Source organism: Macrotis lagotis, chromosome 2, assembly GCF_037893015.1.
Source record: "Macrotis lagotis isolate mMagLag1 chromosome 2, bilby.v1.9.chrom.fasta, whole genome shotgun sequence".
In the NCBI taxonomy this organism is placed as follows: Eukaryota; Metazoa; Chordata; class Mammalia; order Peramelemorphia; family Peramelidae; genus Macrotis; species Macrotis lagotis.
The window spans coordinates 99,864,853-99,891,931 of NC_133659.1; the positions used below are offsets into that span (position 1 = coordinate 99,864,853).

General features: G+C 39.1%; 1 protein-coding gene across 1 annotated transcript in view; it reads right to left on the reverse strand.

Moving 5' to 3' along the window:
* The window catches only part of CACNA1S (calcium voltage-gated channel subunit alpha1 S), a 94,172-nt gene that overhangs the window by 59,684 nt on the left and 7,409 nt on the right, over window positions 1–27,079 (reverse strand). Inside the window, exons 3-6 of the mRNA XM_074222319.1 lie at window positions 4,543–4,682; window positions 2,973–3,115; window positions 2,586–2,738; window positions 903–1,108 (exon numbers count right to left, since the gene is read on the reverse strand). Of these exons, the coding sequence (XP_074078420.1) occupies window positions 903–1,108; window positions 2,586–2,738; window positions 2,973–3,115; window positions 4,543–4,682 (642 nt within the window). The remainder of the gene's footprint in view (window positions 1–902; window positions 1,109–2,585; window positions 2,739–2,972; window positions 3,116–4,542; window positions 4,683–27,079) is intronic.

Here is a 27,079-nt window from a genome sequence, read left to right on the forward strand (position 1 = left end):
GATATAGGGAGGAAGTATTTGAAAAGGTTCAGTTTTTTCTTACATAAAAAAATGATTTGGGTGTTATACACTTGAGGTCCTTTCCCAATTAAACCAACAATCAATGCTTCTGTCAACCCCCAGGTCTTTTTTTCCATCCTTCTGCTTCTAGGCAATATTGAATCTCTCCTATCCTTGGCCAAGAACTTCTCTTATTTATTTCTTCCTGACGTTCTTCCACTAGGTACTTTATCACTAATCAGTTCTTTCTAATTTAGGATCTTTGAAAGTAGAAGAGACACTCAGTCTTATGCTATAAGTTATATTAAGTAGTCCAAGTAAGTCTTGGAATTCAGAGATCTGGGGAATAGCTCTAGTCTTCTACCAACTAGCATTGTACCTTAGGCAAGCCAACTTCCTTGGAACATAAGTATTTTCATTTGTCCTTCCTTACTTTACAGAGTTGTTAGAAGAAAAAATGAAGTAAGAGATGGGAAAGTATTTTCCCCAGTGTTCAAACCCATCCAAAGACAAGATATTATTGTTTATCCTGGATTATGGTTCTGTCTGGAGAATGGGAGATGGACACAATCAGTTTCATAATACCATTCCTGTCTCCAAGAATTCCAAGACTCCAGGGTTGGAAGAATGAATCATTTCCAGCCTAACCTAAGGAATAATTAGTAGTTAGGAATGGAATCTTGGGGTTCTATGAACTCAAATTATCTTCCATCTTTCATGCTGAGAAGGTATAGTGTTCCATCATTTCTCTATATCCTCTCCAGGATTGAATTTTACCAGGAGACAATGGGGTATGTGTCCCCCAGTGACTATAGGGGAATCTGCATCTGCAGTTTCCCTCCATTCTCTAGTGACTAGGTGAGTTTGGGGTAGAGATCGAGCAAGCAACAGTTGAGACCTACCCAGTAGAGGACATCAGTCCAACCCTCCATGGTGATACACTGGTATACAGTGAGCATGGCAAAGCCAAAGTTATCAAAATGAGTGATGCCATTATTGGGACCTGGCCATCCACCTCTGCATTCACTGCCATTGATGGTACATGGGCGTCCAGAGCCTGTTCTAGCACAAGGGGATGGCTTCTCCATCTCGACTGTGGCCACAATGTCTGAGGGAGGAAGGATACAATAGCATCAGTCTTGGATCCAAGAGCTCCTTCAGGTTTGACATATGACTGGGCAGGACAAAGGGACTGGGAGGTACAGAACCTGCTTCCTAGACCTAGAAGTCAGACACTAACCTTGGGCAAGTTACTTGAACACTGTAATATCATTCTTCATAGGCAGAATGTACTTATCTTTACCCTTGTGATATAATATGGGAAAACATTCTGAGGACTTTCAGAGTGTTAAAGACTAAAAAATTAGAACATTAATAAAAGTTTAGAAAGGGTCACTTTTCTTTTTGTCAAATTTTTATTCTTTCCTACAATTCAGAAACTACACAGGCTACGTATATGCTTTTAGAGGGAAGAAAAAAGGATAAAGAGAGACATTGTCTATCCAGTCCTCTTCATTGCTTGTGGCAATTTTTTCCATGCAAGCTTCAAGAATAATTAATACTCATCAAACTGAGCAAATGATTTTTATTAAGTAGTAAAAGTATTGGCAAGTCAGACTTGTAAAGCAGGAAAAATACTGGAGATCCAAGATCTAGGTCTGAGTCCTAGGTTGGCATCTTTTCATGGTGAAATTATGGACAAGATCACTTGACCTCTTTCTTGGTCAAAATATTTTCCTGTTCTGCTTCACATAGTAATTGTAGGAAAAGTGATTTGTATATTGCAGGGTATGGTCGGTCTTTCTCTCTCTCTCTCTCTCTCTCTCTCTCTCTCTCTCTCTCTCTCTCTCTCTCCATGTGAAAATTAATTATTATTTGCATCTTTTGAGTCTGCTAGGGAAGTGGGTGTACATATAGAGTGAAAAAAAGGGGATGGAGGAATGTTTTGGAAATCTTGAAATATATGAATCTAATACAGGGCTCTAGTTCTAGTTGCAGAGAATTCTGGACTTTTGTGTGAACTGATGAAGAATGAATGAACAGGACCAAAAGAATAATTTGTACCCTAACCACAATATTGCAAAGGGAAGTGTATTTGACAGACTTCACAACTGATCCATGCACTTACCAATGATGATTTTAGAGGACAGAGCATTCTGCCCACCTTCTGATCATGATGAACTCACAATGCAGAATGAGAGACATACATTTTTGAATATGGCCAATGTGGGAATTAGATTTGCCTGACTATGCATATTTGTTACAAGGGTTTCATTCTTTCTTTCTTTTCTCATGGGGATAGAGAAGAGGTAGAGGGAGAGAAAACTAGATGTTTGTTAATTAAAAATAATTTTAAGAGATCTAGGGAAATTCTTCAAGTTTTTTCACTTGATTCACGGAGCATGGAATGGAATATTTTGTTCTTGGGCTTTAGAATCAGCTCTACCTTGTACTCCATCTTTGCCCTTCCTCAGAGAGTCCAAGCCAAGGCCACAAATAGGCTTGAGAGGAAATAGCCTGGTCTGCCTATCAGTTGAGTCAACCTCTAGGTCTCTCTTGCCTCCCTTCTCCCTTTGAGGGCTCACCTGTCCCAATGAAGTAGCAGGTCTTGTGCATTTTTCCCTTGAAGAGTTCTAGTCCGATGATGGCATAGATGGTGACCATGAAGAGGACCAGCAGGGCAATGTGGAAAAGAGGGATCATGGCCTTGATGATGGAATTGAGAACAACCTGCAGACCTGTGGTCAGGGAGAGCCTGTCACCTTTCTTCTCACTTGCCCCCAACCCCGGAGTGCTACCCTGTTTTCCCATGAAGTTTTTTCTCAAGGAAAATAAGAAACCTGTCTTCCCATTCCTATCTACCCCAGGGACCCCGGTTCCCCAAACTTCTGTCAGCAGGGCTAGAGATGGAGACAGTGGAAAAGGATGGCAATGAGGGAAGAGCAGGTTCTACAGAGGGCACTGCCACCCACTTGGAACCCCTGACACCAATCGGAGGGGTCTGAGGACACGAAAGGCTCTTAGGGCCTTGACATCCAAACCAGCTCCTTTGCTGCTCATTGGGGTTGAATTGCTTTGGATCAAGTTGATCTCTTCCAGAATCACGGTGGAAACCCTAGAGGGGAGAAAAAGGAGAGAAGGAGAAACAGGTCAGAAAACAACACTGTCTCAGGTCAGTGAGAAAGTTTAGGGGCTTGGATTCTGAAGGGCTCCTTCTAAAGGATCAGCCTAGCTCTCTAACCATGCCCTTGGCTCAGAGGTGCTTCTGAGCAGATAGCTTAAAAGCCAGTGCCACTTCCATACCTTGACCTGTAGGGTCATTTCCTCTCTGTCCATATAGATATTACTCATTCTTTAAGGTCCAGCTCAAATCTTCCAGGAAACCAATCTCTCTTCCTTCTCTGCATTGCTCCATAGATTGGTTTCTGCCCTATGAAACCTATCATTCAATTATCCATAGCTGGGTAGTATTCTCTAAGTATTCATGCCCATTTGCCTTCCCTTCCCAACTCGATTATAAGTTCCTTTATGGGAGGAATTATAGTATATGCTTCATTTGTATTCTCTAAAGACACCAAGCAAAATGGTGGTAGATACATAATAGGTGTTTAGAAAATACTTCTTGAATTGAATTTAATGATATAAACTCGGCAGTTGGAGCACTAGTCTATATTTATAATAACCAGTCAGTTCAGACTCATTCATATTGAAATAACCATGAATCAAAATTAGTTTGAATTTATTTTGTTTACAAAGTGATTCTGATTCATGAATATTTTAATATGAGTAGAACTGTTCTGATATTCCAATTCTGGAATGTTTGAGGACCACTCCTTACCCAAGGAATCATATTCTGACTTCTGAGCTTACAAGTAGAATTTTTAAAAATTTAATTTTTAACAAAAAAATAAATTTTCTTTCCCTTCCATTCTACCTCCATTGAAAGAAGAAAAAACAAAATTCTTGTATCAAATATGCATAGTTGGGCAAATCAAATTCTTGCATAAACCATGTCCAAAACGTCTTATGTCTCATTCTGCATATTGTCACCTCTCTGTGGGGAGGTAAAACCAATAGAATGTCAATGCTTTGAGGATGGAAACATGTTACCTTGGTATTTGTATTTCCCTAAAGTCTACACAGTACTTAACACTATAGACAACTAATAAATGCTTAATTATTAATGAAAGGAAATGATTTGGGAACTTGCCTCAGCTGGGACAAGAAAAAAGAATGAATGGAGTTAGGTTGAATATTCTGTCAGAACTGGGGTCTTATGATGCCTTTCCTTATATCTCCAGGATGGTGACTGGGGACTCCCCTCTGTAAAGAGCACCAGCAGAAGGGTCCACTTCTGCATTTTTGTATACAGATCCCTTACTACAGTATTCCTCCTGGCTGTTTTTTTGTCCTTTATTTTCAAAGAGGACCAAGACATCAGGAAAGATGAAGCCATAACTTGCAAGCGAATTGAATTTAAGTGAGGGAGGGCTGGCAAAGGTGGAATCTCCAATTCTGGAATGTTTGAGGACCACTCCTTACCCAAGGAAGACGATGATAAAATCTAGCACATTCCAACCACTGCGCAAGTAGGCATCTTGATGGAAAAGGAAGCCATATGCGATGATTTTCATGGCGGCCTCAATTGAAAAGACAATGAGGAAGAAATACTCCAACTTCTCCTGCAGGGTTGTTGGAGAATGGGAGAAAGGTTAGACCCCAAACAGAAGATGTCCTAACTGGTTTCTTTTGCTACCTAGGGAAGATTTTACTTGTTATCACCAGAGACTGAAGCTATTTCCTTTACACAGGCCTGGGATTCAGGATGTTTTTCATTTTCAAAGAGACACCCCTTCCCCCATTACCTTCTGTGGTATAGACAGTATGGCTAAAGATACAATATTTTACTGTAAATGTGAGGGAATCATGGGAGTCCATGCTTTACAGGTGAGAGACACAGCCTCATGTTTCTCACTTCAGCTTGACTTGGTTACCAACAGTGCTCAGAGGTCAATTTAGTCTACCCAGTTACCCTTGTTTAAGGATTTTACAAACTCAGTCTCAGAAAAGTTAAATGACTTGCCCAAAGTCACACAGCTAATAAGTGGTTTCCAAACCCAGGTTCTCTAATTCCAAATTTGGTATCATTTTCATTACACCACACTGCCTCCTCCTGGTTAACTGATTCCTGTAAACTCCATCATTTGGGTCATTTTTTCCTTCCTTAAGTTATTGCTTCCATTTTCCAGATTCAGATGTACGTGCAATCATTGACTTCTCTACGTAGCCAGGTAGCACAGTGGATAGAATTGGAGCCAAAGCCAAGTAGACTTGGAGCCAAAAAGACTTAATCTTCCTGGTTTCAAATCCAGCCTTAAGCACTCACTAGCTGTGTAACCCTAGGTAAGTCAACCATGTTTACTTCAGTTTCTTCATCTGTAAAATGGACTGGAGAAGGAAATGGCTAACCACTCCAATATCTCTACCAAAAAGACCCCATATGGGATCACAAAGAAATGACTAAACAACAAAAACCCATTTGCTAGTTTTTAATCTCTTCCCCTCCCTCAACATCCCTACCCCCATTTAGAATTAAGCTCCTTAAGGACAAGGACTTTCATGCTTCTCTTTGCATCTCTAGGACCCAACATAGTACCTTGCACTTTTTTGGGGGGAAGAATAGTGACATCATGGGTGTAATGAGGAAACTTCTTCTACCATGCTGATTGGCACATACTTCGCAAATTCTAGTGTTGAAGTGTTCCCTGGGATACAGTGATTAAATTACTTGGGTGACAGTTCCAGCTTGGGTTAGAGGGGGGGTACTTGAGACTAGGCTAATGCTCTATTCATTATAACCTATCTCTCTCTCTCTCTCTCTGCCTCATATATCACAGGTGCTTAATAAATCTCCCTAAATGACTTCTTGGATTATTCCCATTCTCCAATCTAAGGTCAGCCCTTGGTGTCATTGAGAAAGCAAGCCAGAGACAGAGATTATCCTTTGGTTAAACCATCTCCTTGAAACCACTAAAACTTGGTTGGTTTGTTCTAGGCTCATAAAATTTACCTAAATAATAATTATTATTATTGTTCAGTCATTTCAAATGTGTATGCCTGTTTGTGGCCCCATTTGGGGTTTTCTTAGTAGAGATACTAAAGTGGTTTGCTGTTTCCTTCTCTAGCTCACTTTCCTGATGAACTGAGACAAATAGGGTTAAGTGACTTATCTTAGGTCACACAGCTATCAAGAGACTGAAGCCAGATTTGACCTCAGGTCTTCCTTACTCCAAGTCCAGCACTCTAACCACACCTGACCAGTGAGTAATAATAGTTGACCTTCATGTGGGGCTTCAAATTGGTAAAATGTTTTGCATATTTTATTTCATCTGAAATTCATAACATTCCTGCAAAATAATCCCTATGGTTATTATAATCCCCATTTTACAAAAAAGGAAACAGAATCAGAGGTTAATTGACTTTATCTAAGGTGATCCATATCTCAAAGACCCATATCTAAGGTGATATATCTCAAAGGTAGAATTCAAATCCAGATCTATTGACTCCAGGTCTAGTACTTAATCTACTATGACAAACAGAATTTATTATTCTCTGACTCTGGACCTGAATCTACTTTCATTTCCTTATGTTTCCAGAAGTCTTTCAGAATTCTAGCTCCACTTATCATCATCATGGGACTGCCAACAACCTTTCACTTGTCTTCATCTTTTTAGTTCTCAGCCTTGGGCTTTGTCTTATCATAGAGTAGTATTCTCTTGAACATCTATATAATTTCATTTTAATTCATTTTATCTGGTCTCAGTCACACTGATCTATTGTCAAATTCATATTTCCAGAGAGCTTTTTTTTTAAAGTTGGTGGTGGGGGTGGCTGGGTGGTACAATGGATAGAGCACCAGCCCTGGAGTCAGGAGGACCCTGAGTTCAAATCCGACATCAGACACTTAATATTTACCTAGCTGTGTGGCCTTGGGCAAGCCACTTAACTCTGTTTGCCTTGCAAAAACCTAAAAAAAAAAGTTGTTGGTGAGATGGAAGGTGTTGGAAGCAGCTTTCACCAACAGCCAGGTCCTAGGACCTCCAATGATCTTCTTTGGTGAGAGCATAGGTGGAAACAGTCACAAGAACTCAATGGATAAAATTGAGGGAAACATATTAGAAGGGCAATCAAGGTTAAGTGACTTGCCCAGGATCATACAGTATCAAGTATCAAGAGTCTGGGGCTGGATTTGAACTCAGGTCCTCGACCCCAGAGTCAGTGTGCTCTCTCTGTTGTGCCACCTAGGTAACCCATCCAAGACTGATTTGTAAGAATGGGAATTGGGATAAGGCCCCTTAGAGATTATATGATCTTTACATCATAGAAGATACACTTAACTCTCTTGATTCTTTCACCAATTCCTAATAATAATAATAATAATAATAATAATACCTAACATTTCTATGGCACCTACTGCTTGATAGACATTATGCTAAGCATTTTACAAATATTATCTCATTTGAATCTCACAACTCTTGGATGAAGGGGCTATTATTATTCCCATCTTACATAGCAGGAAACTGAATGGTTAGGTGACTTGCTCAGGGTCACACAGCTAGCAGGTGTTTAAGGCTAAATTTGAACTCAAATCTTCCTGACTTCTATCCATTCTGTCACCTGGGCCTCTTTCCCATTCAGAAAGTTGGTAAAACAAAATTAAAATTGAAACTTTCAGACAGCTTTATTACATTTGGCATCTTACCAAAGTGGCAGTAAAAATGACTTCTGACAGGGAAGGTGATGTTTATCTGAAGGTAACCATTAGGAACAACCCACTGTGCTGAAGGGGCTTTTTAATTATCAATACTGAATCTCTTTTCTGGAGGGGAGGAGCAGCAAATGGTGGACTGGACTTGAAGGAAGAAGAACTGTGACTGTGGATAATGGTGAAAATGAGGATGAGGTTATATAAAGGGTGTCTACCTGTTTTTAGTTAGAGCTCTGGATTTTTCTAAAATAGTAGTTCACTGAATTCCTTAAGTGGAAGAGAGTAAGAGAAAGAAAAGAATTGAGTCAGCATCAATGACCTTAGACCTCTGCTACATTAGAAGACTGTGGGAAGGAGGAGGAGGAGGAAGAGGAGGGATGGCAGGGACCAAAATAGATGCTGTGCTCTCCACAGGCCCCCAAAGAGGCTGTTAGCCATTTATCACCCAGTCTGGCCTCTCCCACCTGCTGCTGCCCATCTCCTAGATGTCCCCTCTTGGCAGTTGGCCTCAGGTTCAGGTTGACAGTTTCAAGGACTTGTGGGTGACCAGATGGAGCAAGTCAGCTGTTTCAGCTGCTTGGCCTCTCAAGACTCTGTGGTTCTTTTCCCCAATGAGTTCCCTTACATAAAATCCCTGTGTTGATAGAATTACAAAGTCTTAGAGCTGGATTCAAGTGTTTTCTGTATGTCTGTATACATGTATATGTGTCTATGAATATCCATGACTGGGCAGATGCCATTTCATCTGTCAGGGCCAGCTTGAGACTTAATATGGTATTTTGAGGGAGGGTATTTATTTCTGTCTGTGTCAGTGTATTTGTAGGTGTTAATCTGAGTCAGAGCATTGCTCTCCCATTGGGACACATACACGTACACTCATCTAGATGTAGAGATTAACTCCCTCTCTAATCAATCTATGTATTGACTCACAGAATTAGATAATATATGTAACATAACACAATAATGAAAAGTACTTCATATAACCTAGAGTGATATATGAATTCTAACTATTATCATGTTCTAAAAGAGATCTGATCAACCAACCCAACTCCCCCATTTTATGGGTGGGAAAATAGAGATCCAGAGATGGGAAATCACCATCTCAGTCATACAACTATTAGTGTCTTTGTGGGGATTCTATTTAATATGGCTTCCTGTGTCAGAATAATGGGAGCTAAAGGTTAGGATGGAAACATGTATGTGTTATAAAAATAGTCTGTTCACAACTACCCCAGGTATATTCATTCCCATAAGTGTGATAGGCATCTTTAGTTCTTCAGGAATTGTAGTATTTCATATCTCATTGACATACAGCAATACTGGTAGATGGTAGTTGCTTTCATGGTAACTTGGAAGATTTGGGACTTCCAGAAGGTAATCTAGCCTTCTCTATTTCTCCTATCTAAATTTGGGCTAAGCTCATTGTTCATTTGTTCTATCTATTCTCAATATATATATATATATATATATATATATATATATATACATATATATATATATATATATATATATATATATATATATATATATATATTCATCCACTTGATATTTCCCATATGGATGATCCAACCAAAGACCTTTGAATGATTCCAGATCTCTCCTAGGAGGTTCTGAAATATTTTAAGGTTTGATGTAATTAGAAAAATGTCATATAAAAACAGGAGAAGCCAGAGCCTCTCACTAGCTGTCTTTCTTCTAAGTGAGTAATTTTGAAGTATGAATGAGAGATATCTTGATAAATAGGAGACTATAAGGGGGCATTTTGTTGAACTCAAATGCTTTTTCATAATCAAAAGACAATAACAACAGTGGGATTAGATATTTTCCACATCTTTTAGTCAATTGTAATATGATAAATATGTAGCCTATTATTGAATATCTCTTGGGGGAGCTTGCTGGTTCTCTACCAATAGTTCACTGAGGTTACCTTGAATCATATATAGAAGATTCTCATAAAGATTTACTGGTGATTAGACATAGAACTTGGGAGAGTAGACATAATTTAGGAATAATTTATAGTTTCTCTACTCCCCTTTAGTAAATCTCAGATTTTTCCCTCTATGCCTTACTTATCTTCCCCTTCTTCAGATATCTTGTATATCAATCCCCCACTGTGTCACAATTGTGCTGACTGAGGCTTTCCCTGATGTTTTTTTAGAATTTCTTCCTCCCCTGTGGGCACATCCAGGAAGGTGATGTTAGAGTGCAAATGTAGTTGTTCTGTCCTTATTTGAGAAAACAGTTCATAACAGTGATTTTTTACAAATTTTTTCCATTTTCTGTTTATTGCCTTACTGTTTTCACCCTTGTGTCCTTGGGATGACATTGCTTACTTGGCTATCTTGTCAAATTGTCATTTCCTGCTCTGAATCACTAATAATAAGAGAAATGTAAATCAAAACCCAGAAAATAGGCAAAGATGACACAGTATGAGAAAAGTCAGTACTGGAGGGCTTGTGCATCATTTGGAGGAGCTGTGAATTGGCACATCCACTATGGATTATCAATTTTGAATTATGCAGATAAAGTTACTAAAAAAACTACCATTTGAACCAGAGGTTCTACTTTTAGGCATATATCCCAGGGAGGTAACTGAGAAAAAGAAAACTTTAATATACACCAACATACACATTAACCATAACACTTTTTGTAATAGTATAGAAACAAAATAGATTTCCATCAATTGGAATGGCTAAACAAATTGTGGTACATGAATCCAGCTGAATATTATTGTGTTCTAAGAAATGACAAACATGATAAATACAAAGAAGCATGAAAATAAACATGGAAGCATATGAACTCATGCAAAATAAAGTAAACTGAGTAATGAAAACAATATATATGACATACTAATTGCATTCAAAATATACAATATACAAACAAAAATGATCCCACAATATAAATAACAAAAACAGTAAACACAAAACACCTATAAAACTGAATGTGGTAAAGCGATAAGGAATAAGCTTAGCCCTGAAGAAGAGACATAGAGACTCCTCTTCCACTTTTTTTTTACAGAGAAGTGTAGGATATTGCATATTATGTAAGATATTCACTATGTGTTCACTGGTTTTATTGAATTTTTTTCTCCTTAAAAAATGGGAAAAATTCAAAATTCCTAGTAATAAAAAATGTTTTTTTTGAAAGTGGAGTGAAAGAACTAAGGAGAAAAATGTAGGCTATGGAAAAAATTAAAAATATCCATAAAATCAATATCAATGAATGTAATTGGAGACTGGTCAAAAGGGGTTCAATTCTAGATACATAGGCATTTAGTGTGCTTGAACAGCTCTGATAATGTGCAATGAACAACTCTGATTCTCTTCCTCAGAGAATTCACAAACATTTTCTATTTCTGGTCTGCCTATTTGATTGACTGTTAGTTGATTGTATACATGGAAGCAACTAGGTCTCTTTCTTTCCCTGGGGTTGAAGAGATAGGATAAGCTGCTTTGGACCTCTACATTGGGGAGAGGTGGTGGACCTGGAATTGGAATGAAGGCTCAAGCTAAGATTGGTCCTGCTATTCCTGGGAGAGGTAGTGATACAATAGTAGCCTATTCTTTTAGCCAAGTTGGCATGAAACCATGAATATGATTCTGCTGATTCTTCTGTTGGTGATTGGATTATTCTTTCCTGCTTTGGAATAAAGAGCATACACTTAATCCCATTGCCTTAAATTAAAAAGAAATTTATAAAAAGGAGCATTGGGCATGGACTAAACAGTGACCTTATGAGCTTCAAAAGATGAAGAGAATTACCAGACGTCTAGAGTCCATGCTGGATATTTCAAACAGCTCATCCCAACAGTGAATTGGCTCCACAGTCAAGATGGTAGATCCTACAAGCAAGGGAAGGGCTCTGTCCATAGGCTCTACTGAATTAGGAAGTGAACTTGAATTTGGTGGGGCAGGTGTTTTTAGTAACTGCTTTAAATTGGAGTCCACTCTCCCTGGAGACAGGGATAGTAGAGGGAAGAAAGTATGTCCCAGCCTGGGATGAATGTATTTTGAAATTTTTTCTCATTGTATCTTCTCAGCAAATATCCCTTTGTAAAAACTAATTGATATTAATTGGGTAAATGATTATTTATCATTTATTCATTATTCATCTATCATCAATTTATTCATTTATGAACATTCACTTATCATGGAATCAATGAATGATATAAGGCAATATGAACTGTAACTGGGGATTTTAATTAGGGAGAATTCACTGGAAAGGGAGCTCAAGTGGATAGAATTATTGCCCCTCAGAGATATCCCTGGAAAAGTCTGATGGGATATATTTCCAGTTAGATTTGCTCTGAGGACCTAACTTATCAGTTCCAGTGTTAGGATAAGGGCCCTGAGAGTCTATAAGGACTAGATTTGAAAAATAAATAAATAAGCTGGATTCACCCTTTTCTGCTTCTCTTTCCTTTATGAGACAATAATATTGGTAAATGCCTGACATTCTTCTACCTAAGGTTTTGTATATGAGTTTATATTCTAGTCCAGTGTGGCCTTTGGCAGTCATCCCTCTCTGTCCAGCAAATGAGTCGGGTATTTGCTGACTAAGGTGCTTTCTGTTTTCTTGATGTGGGAATTAATTCACATTAGTTAAACCTCAGTTAAAAATTATTGTAGTTAGTGTCAGTGTCTTTCTGATATCCTTTTCCAATTTTGATTATGAATTATTATATAAATACATATTAAATTTAAGAATATTACTTTTTTATTTTTTCTCTACCATGAACTACCTATAATGATCTCACACAAATTGTTTTACCTTTCTGTGTCACAGGTTCCTCATCTGAAAGAAATATGAAAAATGGGAAAAATACCATGCCTTCCATACAGGACCATCTTACACAGCTTAATGACTGTCACCTAGTAGATATTTAATAAGTATTTGTTGGCTAACTTTCACAAAGACCACATAACTGATAAGGGAGTTCTCTAAAATAAAGCACCATACATCACTCTCAGTGTATTGCCTTTTACATCTTTTCTCAGTCAAATTCCAAGAAAAAGTTATTTATATTGGTTGTTTCCTTTTCTCCTCTTACTCACTTTTCAATCTCTTGTTGTCTGTAATACAGCCTCATCATTCAGCTGAATCTGCCCTCTCCTAGGAACTGATGAGCTTTTAATTGTTAAATTCCTTAGCCTTTTCTCAGTGCTCATCCTTTTTCGACCGCTCTGAACTTTATACCATTGACCCATCCTCTCATGAGGAGATTTTGTGATACTGCTCTCTTGGTACTCCTATCTTATCTGACTGCTCCTTTTCAGTCTCCTTTGCACTATCATTACTCATCCTAATGGATGAATCCTAAATTCATCTTTCCTGAGTGTTGTTCTTCTCTCTACATCCCAACTCTTTTGGGATCGCATTAGTTGAACTTATGTATTTTACAATCATTTTTAGGAAGACAATTCTCAGAGACCAATTTCTAGTCCTACTTAATACCTATTGAACATTTGTAAAATGGAGGTATTGCTTTATAGGCATCATAAACTCAAGATGACTGATCTCCTTCCCCTCTTCCCCCCCTAAGCCCACCTTTCTTGTCTATATTATCCATTTCTCTCAAAGGCATTAGATTTTCAATTTGGAGCCAACCTTGAACAGTCAAGGGTATTCAATCAGGGGTCACATACTGCCAAAATATTTCTTAGATTTGTTCCTTTCCCTCCATTCACATGGGTGCCAGCCTTGTTCAGGAGTATTTTGATAGCCTTCTCATTACTCTATTATTCATCCTCTGCACAGCTGTCAAAGTGATTTTCCTAAAATACTGGAATGACATGTTACTAATGCAAAAAAGTTTTAGTGACTCCATATAGCCCCAGGATAGAATCCAAACTTTACTATTGGGCATTTAAAATATTTCACAATCTGGTTCAAGCCTCCCTCTCCAGGACTTTCAATCATGACTTCCCTTTCATGCACTCCATAGTCTAGCCAAAATAGCTTTCTTGTACCCACTTATAGATGTATCTTTGCAAGCTGTACACCCTGCCGAGAATGCACTTCCTCTTCACTTTTATCTCTTGAAATTCCTAGCAGTCTTCAAAATTCTCATCAAATGCTAACTCTTCCAAGATGCTTTTCTTTATCTGTCCAGCTACTAGTGTTCCCCCAACTCTCAGGCAAATGCAGTTATCTTTATTTTACATTTCAGGAGACTAAGGTAAACACATATTAAATGACTTGCTCAAGGTCACACAGCTGGTAAATATCCAAGGCCAGATTTAAATTCAGGTCCTCCTGATTTTAGGGTTATATTCTATCCCACTACACCATCTAGCTGTCTCTGAAATATAGTTTTAACTAGACACTAACCCAAATGTTCATAGAACCTGGGTGTAGTTTTAAGGGGCCTACATTTTTCAGGGCCCTGGGTGATATTATTCTTTTAGACAAGGTAGAGACATCTGGGTTAGACAGTACTAGTTAGATGAATTCAGAATTTGCTGACTGTCCATATTGTAAGAATAGTTATTAATAGTTCAATATCATCTTGGAAGAAGGTCTTTAGTGACATATCCCGAGGATCTGTGTTTGGATCTCTATTATTGACAATTTTTTTCAATTAAAGATATAGATATCATACTAATTAAATATGCAGATGACACAAATCTAGGAAGGAAAACTAATATGCAGGAAGATAAAATTCAATTCCAATAAGATATTTTGTTGTTGGGTGGCTAGGTGGTGCAGTGGATAAAGCACTGGCCCTGGAATCAGGAGTATCTGAGTTCAAATCCAGCCTCAGACACTTACTAATTACCTAGCTGTGTGGCCTTGGGCAAGCCACTTAACCCCATTTGCCTTGCAAAATCCTAAAAAAAAAAAGATATTTTGTTGTTGTTCAATCATTTCTGACTCTTTATGACCCCATTTGGGGCTTTCTTGGAAAAGATACTGGAGTGGCTCACCATTTTCTTTTCAAGATCATTTTACAGATGAGGAAACTGAGGCAAACAGGGTTAAGCAATTTGCCCAGGGTCACATAGCCAGTGTCTGAGGTCAGGTTTGGGCTCAGGAAGATGAGTCTTCCTGACTTTAGGCCCAGCATTCTATTCATTAGATAGAATGCACTACCTAGCTCCCTCCCTCTCTCTGCCCCAATAAGATATGGATAGTCTAGAATGTTGGGTCATATATAATAAGATGTTTTAAAATTAGGAAATAGTAAAGTGATAGGATTCTAAATTTAGATCTGGAAGACCTTATAAATTATATTGTCTATACGTCCTACTACAGTCAGTTGGTTAAACTTATTCAATGCCTACTGTATGCCAGATACTCTGCTAATTAGGGATTCAAGGAAAGATCCTACCATCTAGGAGCTAAAATTGCCTTTTTTTCTACTCTTCACTTTACAAACAAGGAAACTGAGGGCCAGAGAAATGATTTGACTAAGGTTACACAGGTAGTGAATGACTGAATCCAAATTTGAACTGAATCTTTCAACTTTAGAATCTGGAGTTCTTTGCAATCTGCCATGCTGTTTCAGATAGTTGAATGATTTTATACTTGGGTTCAAAAATAAAATTTACAAGTGTGAATTGGGGAAATGTGGCTAAGTAGCAATTTATCTGAAGTCATCTGTAATATAATTCTATCTAGCCATCTGTAGGGAATCAAAGTAGCATATCTACAACTTGGGAAAGTCCTCTGTGCTAGCCCTAGACACAGCTGGGACTTTACTGAGGATTGTCTTTAGACTGCCTCTTCCTCCCTTTCCAGCATCTTCTCTCCTCATCTGTCCTAATAAGGGCTTCCCGAATTTCTCACTGAGACCTGTCCTTTCAGGGATCTTCCCATATTCCATGTTTTTCTGCAGCTAATTTTCCAATCTAGCAGTCACCTTGGGAAGAGTTTGACAAAGTAATAAGTAATGTAATTCTATCTAGCCATCCCTCCATCTCCTGCTCATAAGATTTATTTTTTGTATGACTTGGTTTACAAACTAAATATTAGTCAACCATATGATATGATAGTCAAAAAAATGCTAAGGTGAATTTAGGCTGCATTAAGAGTATTCTTTCTGGATCAGTTCTGGGAAGTATTATTTAGGAAAAGCATCAATAATCTAGAGAGTAACCAGAGAAGGGCAACTAAGACGGTGGAAGGACCATTCATGTGCTAAGAATATAAATGGGGGGGGGGGAAATTATAAAGAAACAAATTTAAGCTTGATCTCAGGAAAACTTCCTAACTATTAGAACTGTACAAAGGTGGAATGAGTCGCTTTGAGACATAATGGCTTTCCCTTTACTGAAGGTCTTTAAGTAAAAGCATTTCATAAATATTTGATGGTTTGATGTTACTGAGGGGAGTCCTGTTCCAATATGGATTAGACTTGATGGTCTCTGAGGTCCCTTCTAGCTCTGAGATTCCTTGCTTCCTGAGAGTTCTCTCCTCTGTGTCTCTGCCTTAGCAACCCAGCCTTGAATATACCTCTGTCTTTGTTTCTGGGTTATGACTTGGCAACAGGCTTGGGTTCCCAGAGGGGAAAGTCAAGTAAATGCACTTTTTTTGCTTTCCTCCATGGTAGGGGGAGGGAACAATAGGCCTCCTCATGCCTATATACACTGTCTTACCCACATCCTGTCATGGTGTCTCAAATTCTACAACCATGCAGCTTATTCATTTGGGTTAAGCCATTGTTTCCTGTTAAATGCATAGTCCCAGGTGAGAGATAATCCATTAAGCCGTTATCAATCTTTAATGCCTTAACATTACTTTGTCAAACTCTTCCCAAGGTGACTGCTAGACTGGAAAATTAGCTGCAGAAAAAGGTGGAATATGGAAAGATCCCTGAAAGGACAGGTCTCAGTGAGAAATTCGGGAAGCCCTTATTGGGACAGATGAAGAGAGGATGCTGGAAAGGAAGGTAGAGGCAGTCTAAAGACAATCCTCAGTAACATCCCAGCTGTGTCTAGGGTGAGCACAGAGGACTTTCCCAAGTTGTAGATATGCTACTTTGCTTCCCAACTTAATGAACTGCAGGGAGTCCCTGCTGCCTTTAGGATCTGGCTTGTAGTTAGAATTTTAAAGAATTTTTTTTATTTATTTAAGGCAATGGGGTTAAGTGACTTGCCCAAAGTCACACAACTAGGCAATTATTACGTGTCTGAGGCTGGATTTGAACTCAGGTACTCCTGACTCCAGGGCCAATGCTCTATTCACTGCACCAATTAGCTGCCCCATGTCTCTAGAATTTCATGCTCTTCAAAATACACTCCTGTCCTACTCTTTTCTGGTTCTATTACTCATTATTCTCCTTCATGCATAGAATAGTCCAGATAAACAAATCTTGCTAGTCTTCCCAGGACATCTCCCATCTACATGCCTTTGCCCTTGCCATCCCCCACACCCAGACTTCAAACTCTCCTTACCTTTACCTTTTGAAATTCTTGCTTTCTTTCAAGCCTAGACCCATGCATTTACTTCTTCATGTGACCTTTCCTGGTCCTGCTAACTACTACTGTGGGTAGCTAATGGAGAGAGCACTGGCCTTGGAGTCAGAAGGACAGGGAGTTTGAATCCAGTCTCAGACTCTTGCTACTTGCTAGCTGTGTGATCTTGGGCAAGTCACTCCCATCCAGGGCCATCTCCAGTTGTCCTGATCCATATCTAGCCACTGAACCCAGATGACTCCAGAGGAGAAAGTGAGGCTGGTGACTTAGCATAGCCCCCCTCCAAATCCAATTCATGTGCTTGTCATGACATCACCTCCCTTGATGTCATGGTCTTTAAGAACAAGGGACAAATAACAACTACTAATGACTTGATACTTGCTAGAGTTACCTTGCATTTGCCATGCATATATTTTGGTTATATCTATATCTATATCTGTATATATATATATATATTTGGTACCTCACTATTAGAGTATAAGCTCCTTGAGGGCAGGGACTTTTGCTTTTGTTTTTGTAATCTCTAGCCTAACAAAGATCTTGGTACATCATAGACACTTAAGATTAACTTATACATAGTGTGATAGGAAAGACTCTGGCTATATTATAAGAAGACTAATATTTGGATACAAACTGTCTCTAATTCAAGGTATGCATTTGGTCTTTGGAAAGTCTGTGTCCTCCTTTCTACCTCTTTGCCTCTTTTCTCTCTTACTGCACTGTCCTCTCTCCTTTCTTTCTCCTTCTCTCTTTCCCTCCCTCCCCCTTTCTTCTCTCCTCCCTCTCTCCCTTTCTTCTTTCTCAAATTAAATGATAAAATGATAAAATAATTTAATTTTGAGCATCTTTAATTTCAGCTCTAACATTCTCTGATCCTCTTTGAAGGTGTATTATGTCTCTTTGGCTTTAGGGATTTGCCTGGGACTTTTTGACTTTGTAGTCTGATGTCTTAATTCTGGCCTCCTTGACTTCCTCCAAAATTCTAATCCACTTAAAATAGTATTGCTAAGATCTTCTGAGAGAACTTGGTCTTGAAATATCCATTTATCCTCTCCTCTCATGGGGTATTCGGTGCTTTGGTATTACCAAGGTTGATTCAGATTCTGGGTTTGGAAAATGACCCACTCAGGCATGAAGTGAGTTGATATATTTAGGCCTGTGAACCTTTGCCCAAAACAATCCAGTTCTCTCTGTCTACCTCACCTCTCCAAACAGAGCCCTCAAATGATTTCAGGTTCCAAGCAGGCCCCCTTCTCCCCTCTCTTCCTCTTGTCTAAGACAGACAAAAGTAGGAGTTTATGGGGTATAGTGTGTGTGTGTGTGTGTGTAGGTGTGCATATGTGTGTAGACTGATGTTGGAGAATAGGGGTCATTAGAAGGGTTAACTTGGGAACTATTGGGGAGCTAGAAAAGGCGAAGGTCAGGGTGAAATTAGGATATCAATATTAGCTGAAATGAGAGAAAAGAAGCAGGAGAGTGAAAAGATACTTGCAAGGTCAGAACAACATTGGAAAGACAATCTATCCCATTCCTCATATGTTGTTGTTTTCCTTCGGGCTCTGCTGAGGGTCTATCAAACATGGTGGTGGTCATGGGGTAAGTGGATTCATAGGAGTGGTAGAAGCCATTCACTCTGGGGCTTTACTTTGAAAAAAGTAGAAACAGATGTCTCCTAAATCTTACAACTAGTTAAAGGAGTTTCAAAAGTTCTTTACTCTAGGATATGCAACTCAGATTTCATGGTAAGTAAAATATGTGGCTAGGATGAGAAGTTAAGAATCAGGGGTTATGGCTCTAGAACTGAGAGGAGCCTCAGAGCCGATCTAGTCCATTCCTTTACCTTGACAGGTGAGGAAACTGAGAAATTGACTGATAGGTTTCTGATCTCAGAATCAGGATGTAAACTCAAGTTATCTGAGTCCAAATCTGGTATGTGCTCTGTTGCCTTCTTGGACTAGGTGTCCAGGACTGTGTTTAGTAGAGGCCAGAGGGATCACTCCAGTTGGTCCTCTGAGGTCTCAGAAATCCAGTCCTGCCCAAGCTCAGGAGTCTGTGTACACATTCCTGACCCTAAAAAAAGCTCCCAAGTTTTGATAGGATGCCAGGGATGTCAGAGGCTTGGACCTCAGCCATATTAGGGACACTGAGCTGTAACCTAACCCCAGAAGTCCTTAATGGAGTATCAATGAAGGATCTATTGTGGACTGAGGAGCCTTGCCAGGGATGCCACCTCAGGGGGCCCATGAGGGGCATGAATGGCCACCTCCCTAAATAATATTTCACATTGATATCATGCCTTAAGGCTCACCAAGCACGTGTCTCACAGCTGTAAAGTAGGTAGTAATGCTGACTGTGTCCATTTCTTCCTGTTAGGGGAAACTGAGGATCTGTGATTCAGTGACTTGCCAAGAGTCATACAGTTAACAAGTTCTAGAGTCAGGATGTGAATTTAGGGACCAAGCTGTCCTTCTAAGAGACCCCCCACTGTTCTCTTTCTTCCCCTAGCACCCTTCAGCTAATTAGTGAGTCTCCAGATGAGACTAACAAAAAATCCATTGGCTTCCATTGCTTACATTTGGAGAAAGAGAGTATTACTTCAAGGGTCGTAAGGCTGGGGACAGATGAGTACTGGATTCCAATCCTACCTTGTACACAGAGATGTATGTATTATCTCTTCTGATAGAATGTAAACTCTTTGAGAGCAGGGATTGCTTCATTTTTATTGTTTGTTTGTCTTAGTATCTCTAATGTTTAGCATTGTATCTGAGTAACTAAGTCCTTATTGATTGAATTCACTGCCTCTTTCCTGGCCTCTTCTGGGGTTACAGAATGAAAACAGGGTTTTCCTTCTCAGTCCACCCTCATTCTTCAACTTAGTATAACTTTTTTTTCCTTTTCATTTACTTCTAAATCTGTCTCTCTTTCTCTCTGTGTCTGTCCATCTCTCTGTCTCTGTGTCTGTGTCTTCTATTAGTATGACCTCTAAAGGTAAACATCAGATAGCAGTAGGATAATGTAACAGCTCCTTAAAGAAAGTCTAGCATCGGGAAAGTGGTTCCCCAACATGGGATGAACCAAGTGGAGCTTTGGGGGAAGAAGGAAGCTGCAGAAATGGGATGATTTACTTCCAAGAGTTTCACGAGAACCAGTACCTAAAATCAGCCTTAAGCTACATTGGTCTCACTGCTGTTCCTTCCAAATGATGATCTATTTCTCAACTTTGTGCCTTTGCAATGGCTCTTCACCATGAGAGGGATGCTCTGCCTCCTCACCTCAAATCTCACCTGTAGGAGGCTATTCCCAGTCCTCTTCTTCCTCTTTCCCTGCCTTAACCCATGACTTTCCTTTCTATATATCTTGTAGGTTTACATGTCGTCACTTCCATCATGATAGGAACTTGTTGAGGTCATAAACTACATTTTTGCCTTTCTTTGTCTTCCTAGGCTGGTGTCTGGCCCAGCTTAATATAATCTCAAAGCTTGCAGTGGAAATGATCTCACCCCGTTCTTCCCATCTTGTATAGTTAGCTGGCATAGGACAGAGACAAAAAAAAGCATCTAAGACCCCCCAGGACCTGATTGAACCACTTCACTGATACCTGTCCATGGCCGTGGAGGATCTGCCTCCTGTTTCCAAAACCATGGATGTTTCCCACCCATATTTTACTAGCACTTAGTCAATAAAGGAGTGAGTATTGGCATGGCACCTACTTAGTCACACACTTACTAGAGTTAAGGACCCTGGACCAGAGAACCAGGATCCCGTCCCTCTTCTGGACTCATGTTCTTACTTGCTTCACACCTGTAGAAAACTTCCTACCCTTCTTAGAGCATCAGAGCATCCTTTGATGTACAAAGGAATAGAAAAGCAACAAGGTTTTGTGAATCTGGGACTGGATTCTGTTATTTCAGAGTCAGGAGGACCTAAGTTCAAGACCTACTTCTCATAAATGATGACTGAGTGACCCTGAGCAAGTAACATAATCTTTTATAGTTCCAGGCAACTCTCTCTAGCTCTTTTTGTCCCCTGCACAGAACTGGTCTTCAAGATGAGGCAATGATTCAGGAAGACACATATGTTTTTACATCTAGTTCAATATTTCTCAACAAGAAGAAATTACTATATATCTTTCTCTAAAGACTATTTCTCTGTTCTCCTCAGACATATTTTAAAATGAGGGTTTTTTTAGTTTTTTTTCAAGGCAAATGGGGTTAAGTGGCTTGCCCAAGGCCACACAGCTAGGTAATTATTAAGTGTCTGAGGTTGGATTTGAACTCAGGTACTTCTGACTCCAGGGCCGGTGCTCTATCCACTGTACCACCTAGCCACCCCTAAAATATGAGTTTTGAGCCATATAAAAGGAGTTAAAAATCAGGTTTGTCAAAGCTGGAGTCCGTCAGAGTACCTGAAAAATAGCAAATTTGATGAAATTGGATTTTGAGCTCAAGCTTGGCTTCCAGAGACTCAGAGCCAGTCAGATTCAAAGAAAATCTTCTGATTCTCAAAAGACTGATGCAGAAGAGTTACTGCTCTGGACTGACTATATCCTTCACCAGGGAAGCATCTTATGAACTTTAAAACACTTGAAAAATGTGAGTTATTAAAATAACATGTATAACCTTCTTTCTCCTAGATGATCATGGAAGTTGTGTGGAATAGAATGAAGTGACCCAGAGCAGAAGAACCGGCCTCTCTGAGCAAAGCCAAATGAGAAGGGAGACTCCAATAGCTAAATATTCTCTATCTTGAATGGAAAAAACCCCATGAAGATATAGGTTAAAGCATTGTTTATTAGAGGCAGTGAGGTATCACAATAGATAGACCTGGAGTCAGAAAGATTTGAGTTCAACTGTGGCCTCAGACACATTAGCTGTATGACCCCAGGCAAGTCACTTGAACTATTTGTCTTAACCCACTGGAGAAGGCAATGACAAGCCACTCAAGTATCCTTGCCAAGAAAATCCCAGGGACAAGCATTGGTGTGCTATGGTCTAGAGGGTCTTTAAGGATCAGATACAACAAAACTACAACAATGACAACAATAAAAATTCTGTCAAAAATGAAATGAAGTAAGATTAGCATGGCCTGAATTTGATGAAACCAAAAAGTTTTCTTTGTGATCTTTGCTTTCTTTTCCAGATATTCATTAACATAATAATAAATAATAAATAATTATAATAAATTTCAGAATTTCCCCAGGAATGGAACTCAGTCTCACTCATCTATAATTTTCCAATTCCATTCTCTTCCATTTTTTTTGACAATCAGGATATTTATTTTTCACCTCTGAGTTACAACTCTTGTTCTCCACAATCTTTCAAATGTCATTTATGGTGGCTCAACTGCCCCCATTCATTAGTTCTTTGAGTTCTTAAGGATATAGTTTACCTGAACTAAATGACTTGAACTCCTCAGACATTGCTGAGAGATCTCCAACTATCTCCTTATTCAACTTTGCTATTGACTCCTCATCAGTCATTTTTGTTCTGTTCTCTCTAGTCTCAAAGATTATTCTCCCTGGAGACAAAATACAAGGAAAGTAAGTATCAAGAAGCTTTTCTCTTGTCATCAATGATCATAGCACAATAGATTTAGAAGTGAAAGAAACCTCAGAGATCATCTAGTTTAAACTCCTCCCTTTAGATGTGAGGAAACTGAGGTCTAAGAGTTTAAATGAATTTTAGCATATTGCCAATATGTGTCTGAGGTAGCTTTCATACCTAGCCTCTGCCTCCTCAATCATTATTCTTTCCACTGTACACATATTCTATCTAGCCTAAGCTGTATTTCTATCCTTTCTTTGATCCTTTTGGATCAAAGCCATGGAGCCTCCTGGGTAGATGGGATTACTGGTGTGTGTGAGACTATGCCTGGTTGACTATTCTTTTTATGTAATGGGGCTGGAGGAAGGGAGAAGGAGCTGGGAGGGGACTTGGGGACTCTAGTAATAATCTTACTAAAAAGAGGAGAAAAGGAAGAAGAGGGTGTCATTGAAATATTTTTTTAAAGGCATTGAAGAGAATAGAAAGAAGTTCAGAGAGGGCCATAGACAAGCAGCTTTCAAATGAATGTGTTGAATTTATTATGTATCTTAAAAAATACAATCCAGAATTTGTTTTGCTTGACTATGCATATCTGTTAAAAGATTTCTTTTTCTTTTTTTGATGAGCAGAAAAATTCTTGTTCATTGAAAAAAATTAAATATAATTCTAAAGTTAAACATATAAGCTGTATATAATAGATTTATGGTTTCATACACAGCCTTCTTTTTTCCATTCTTCTATAAATATGGAACTCCTTGTTGGATTTCATATGTCAAGTTCAGGATAACAATTTTTTTTTTAAATTCTAAAAAAAAGAAAAATAGACATGTCCAGGAAATAGGAGAAAAGTAATAGAGAATGTTGGAGGAGAACTATTTAATTCTAATCAACAGCTAGAATAATAGCTGGCAATTTTATAAAACTATTCTTTTGTCATCTCATACAATTCTCATAACATCTGTGAAATAAGTAGTATTTTTAACCCCATTTTTCAGACTAGGAAACTAAGGCTGAGAGAAATTAAACGCCCAAGGTCACATATTTGAGCCAAGCCTGATGGCAAGATCTATACTTTATCCTTTATACAATTGGCTGCTCCAAAGACTGATGTACAGTACAATTCACTTGAGGGGGAATGGTTCTTTTCCTCTAGCCAGTATCATTTTGTGTCAGTCTGGGTCTTGACTGGGGGCTGGAGAGGAAACATTCAGGCTCTTTTCTGGTGTGGAGAGGTCAGTTTAAGAGGGAAAGAACTTCAGAATCCTTGTCCTTTCTACCTCAGTTGTTCTCAAGAGAATAAGAAGGTCTGGATTTTGGGATCTTGGGAAAGTAGAAAATATTGCAAAGAAAGATTATTATCTATTCTGAAATTTGAATAAGGGCAAATCCTCATGCAATGTTGTAAACAATTTTATTTTATGCAAAGTTGATTTAAACAACAGAGCAGGTTATCTTCCCCACAAAGCTTTTATTTTTAATCACAGATTCAGAGTATTTGGACCATAGGTTCACAGGATCCTAATGGGTTTTTTTTAGGGTTTTTTTTTTTTTTTTTTGCTAGGCAATGGGGTTAAGTGGCTTGCCCAAGGCCACACAGCTAGGCAATTACCAAGTGTTTGAGAGTAGACTTGAACCCAGGTACTCCTGACTCCAGGGCCAGTGTTTTATCCACTGCGCCACCTAGCCGCCCCCATAGGATCCTAATGTTAGAGTTAGTGAGGACCTTAGAGATTTTCTAGTAAAGCTCCTTCATTTTATAGATGGGAAACTGAGTCTTGGATAAGTAAAGGGACAAGGTCATCACAAAAGGTAGCATGATTAGAATGCACATTCTCTAACTCTAAATCTCACAACCTCTCCCCACTCTACCAAGCTGTCTTTCCAGGGTAGATTTCTAGATACTCATACTCCCTACTACTTTCTTCTCTTTCATCCCTCAGTTATTTTGTACCTCCTTCCTCATCAAAAATTGTGAAAGAACAATAACAAAACCCAGGATTTCCTTAGCAAGTCTCCTTTGGATATGCCATTAACCTTTCCCCAAACAGTAGAACTGTATTGGGAAAAGATTTCCTGAAAAGGGGATTCTCCAACTTTCACAAAGATAGAGAATAAAGGTTTGAGCTCCTATGAAACAACCTTTTGTTGCTTAGTAATCTATTATTAACTTTAAGCCCCTGCCTTTTCTTCTTCAGGTTCAATAACACCTGATACCTTCACACTTTTTTCTCAGAGGCCCCTTAGTTAATCTGTCAATCCCTAGAATGTTTTCCAGCTGTTGTCTACCAGCTGTCTTTCACATACCCACTTATATGGTCCCCCTTCAGGACCTTTTGTCCATAAGTATTGTTTTTATAAATATAGGGGGATGTTTTCCTGCTCACCTTGCTCTCTTTGTGCTATTCTTCCCAGAAATCTGTTTGTGAGCTCTACAGAATGATTATATTACCCACCACACACACTGGTGAGGCAGGTTTGCTTCTAATATTCATAGTCTTAAAGAGAGAGAATGGAATTCTCAGGAGAATGAGGAGAGGGATGCAGGGGTGGATGATGACATTACCCAGTACCCACTCTGGTAGGGCAGGCTTGCTTCTAATAATTATAGTCTTAAAGAGAGAATGGCATTCTCAAGAGGGTGAGGAGATGTAGGACTGGAAAAGTATAGGTGCCACCAGGAAGAGACAGATCAGACCTGATCCCTAAGAAAAGTCCAGCCCTCCTTAGCCTGCAGTGCTATGACAAAGAAACAATCTTCCCAATAGCTGCAAATGTAGCTAAGCTAACACACTGCTGGAAACCAACAGATTTATCTGTCTCCTGCTGTGTTGGGAGAACAGAAAGCTGACTTGCATTCCTAGGAGACAAATGGGGGAGGAGGTGACAGTCAATGAGAATGGGTGCCAATAGTCCTGAATAATTAACCCACTTCCTTGTTATTTCCCTGACACTCTCTTTTAATGGAACAACATTATACATTCATGCATAATCCGACTTGGCCAAAAATAAAGAGAAATATAGGATAGGGGTATAAGACAAAGAATTATATATGGGAAGCCCCCTCCCTTGCCTCTAAGATTGACTTTGGACTTTGACAAAATAATGCATATACTGTCAAAATCAATCACTCTTTCTTTGTTCTAAGGGCATGTTCAATGCTGGGTGGTTGAGATTATAGCTGGAAATCAAAGTGATATAAAAACAAAAGGAATTTATGATTCTTGGAAACTTAGAGGATCTGTGCCATTAGTTCCATAAATAATTAGGGTAATGATTAATCTTAAAGATTAATAGTTAGCTCTTGATTATCTGCTAGGGAAGTTTTAAGTTTTAAGTTTTTCACCCCTATTTGGCATCACACAGAATAAAGAATGTTCTTTATTGTTTAGCTGTCTTTCAGATGTGTCTTCGTGACCCCATTTGGGGTTTTCTTGGCAAAGAAATTGGAGTGGCTTGCCATTTTTTCTCCTGGTTATTTTACAGATCAGGAAACTGGGATAAACAGAGTTAATGACTTGTCCAGGGTCACAAGCTATTAACTGTCTAAGGCCAGAATTCAGGAAGATGAGTCTTCCTGACTCCAGCTCTGGGACTGTATCCACTATGCCACCTTGCTGCCTCAAAGAGTGCTCTAAGCAGGAGCAAAAGACATAGATTTGACTCCCAATTCCAATACTTTCTAGCTATGTGATTGTAGGGAAGTTATTTAATTAACCTCTTTGAGCCTGTTTCCTTCTCTGTAAAATAGGATATCGTAATTGCTTTGCAAACCTTAAAGCAATTATGCATTTTTTTTACTTAGGCAAAAATGAGGAGGGGGCACAGTAAGGAAAATGCAGGGAGCAGCATCAGCATAAGAGAGTAGGTAGAGTGTTGCGAGGGGTGGGAGCATGATTATGCCAGAGTAGAAGGTGGGCCTCCACCACCTTGTGACTCACTCTTTTCACTTCTCCCAGGACTTCCTTCCTCATCCTCAACTCTTGAACTGGTACAGAATGCTGAACTGCGAGGAGATGCCATGAGGAGAATCCATAGGACCCCTTTACCCCATATTGGTACTCAGGGTAAAGTCCCAGGTTATGTTGACCAGTTATAATTCTGCCATTTGTATAGACTCCATCCCCATCTCACAACTCCTGGAAACCTTTACCTGAACATTCCGATCTTTATCTTGCTTAATAGAAAGCCTTTTTCTGAAGTAAAAACACATGTAGAATCCCAACTTCCCATCAAACCAAGACAGAAGCCTAATTTAAAAGACCCTTAGAGATAAAAATATTTATTGAGACCTGAACACATGCTCAGTGACCTAGCAAGAGCCACCTTTCCTCTAAAGCAGGCAACAGAGGCAG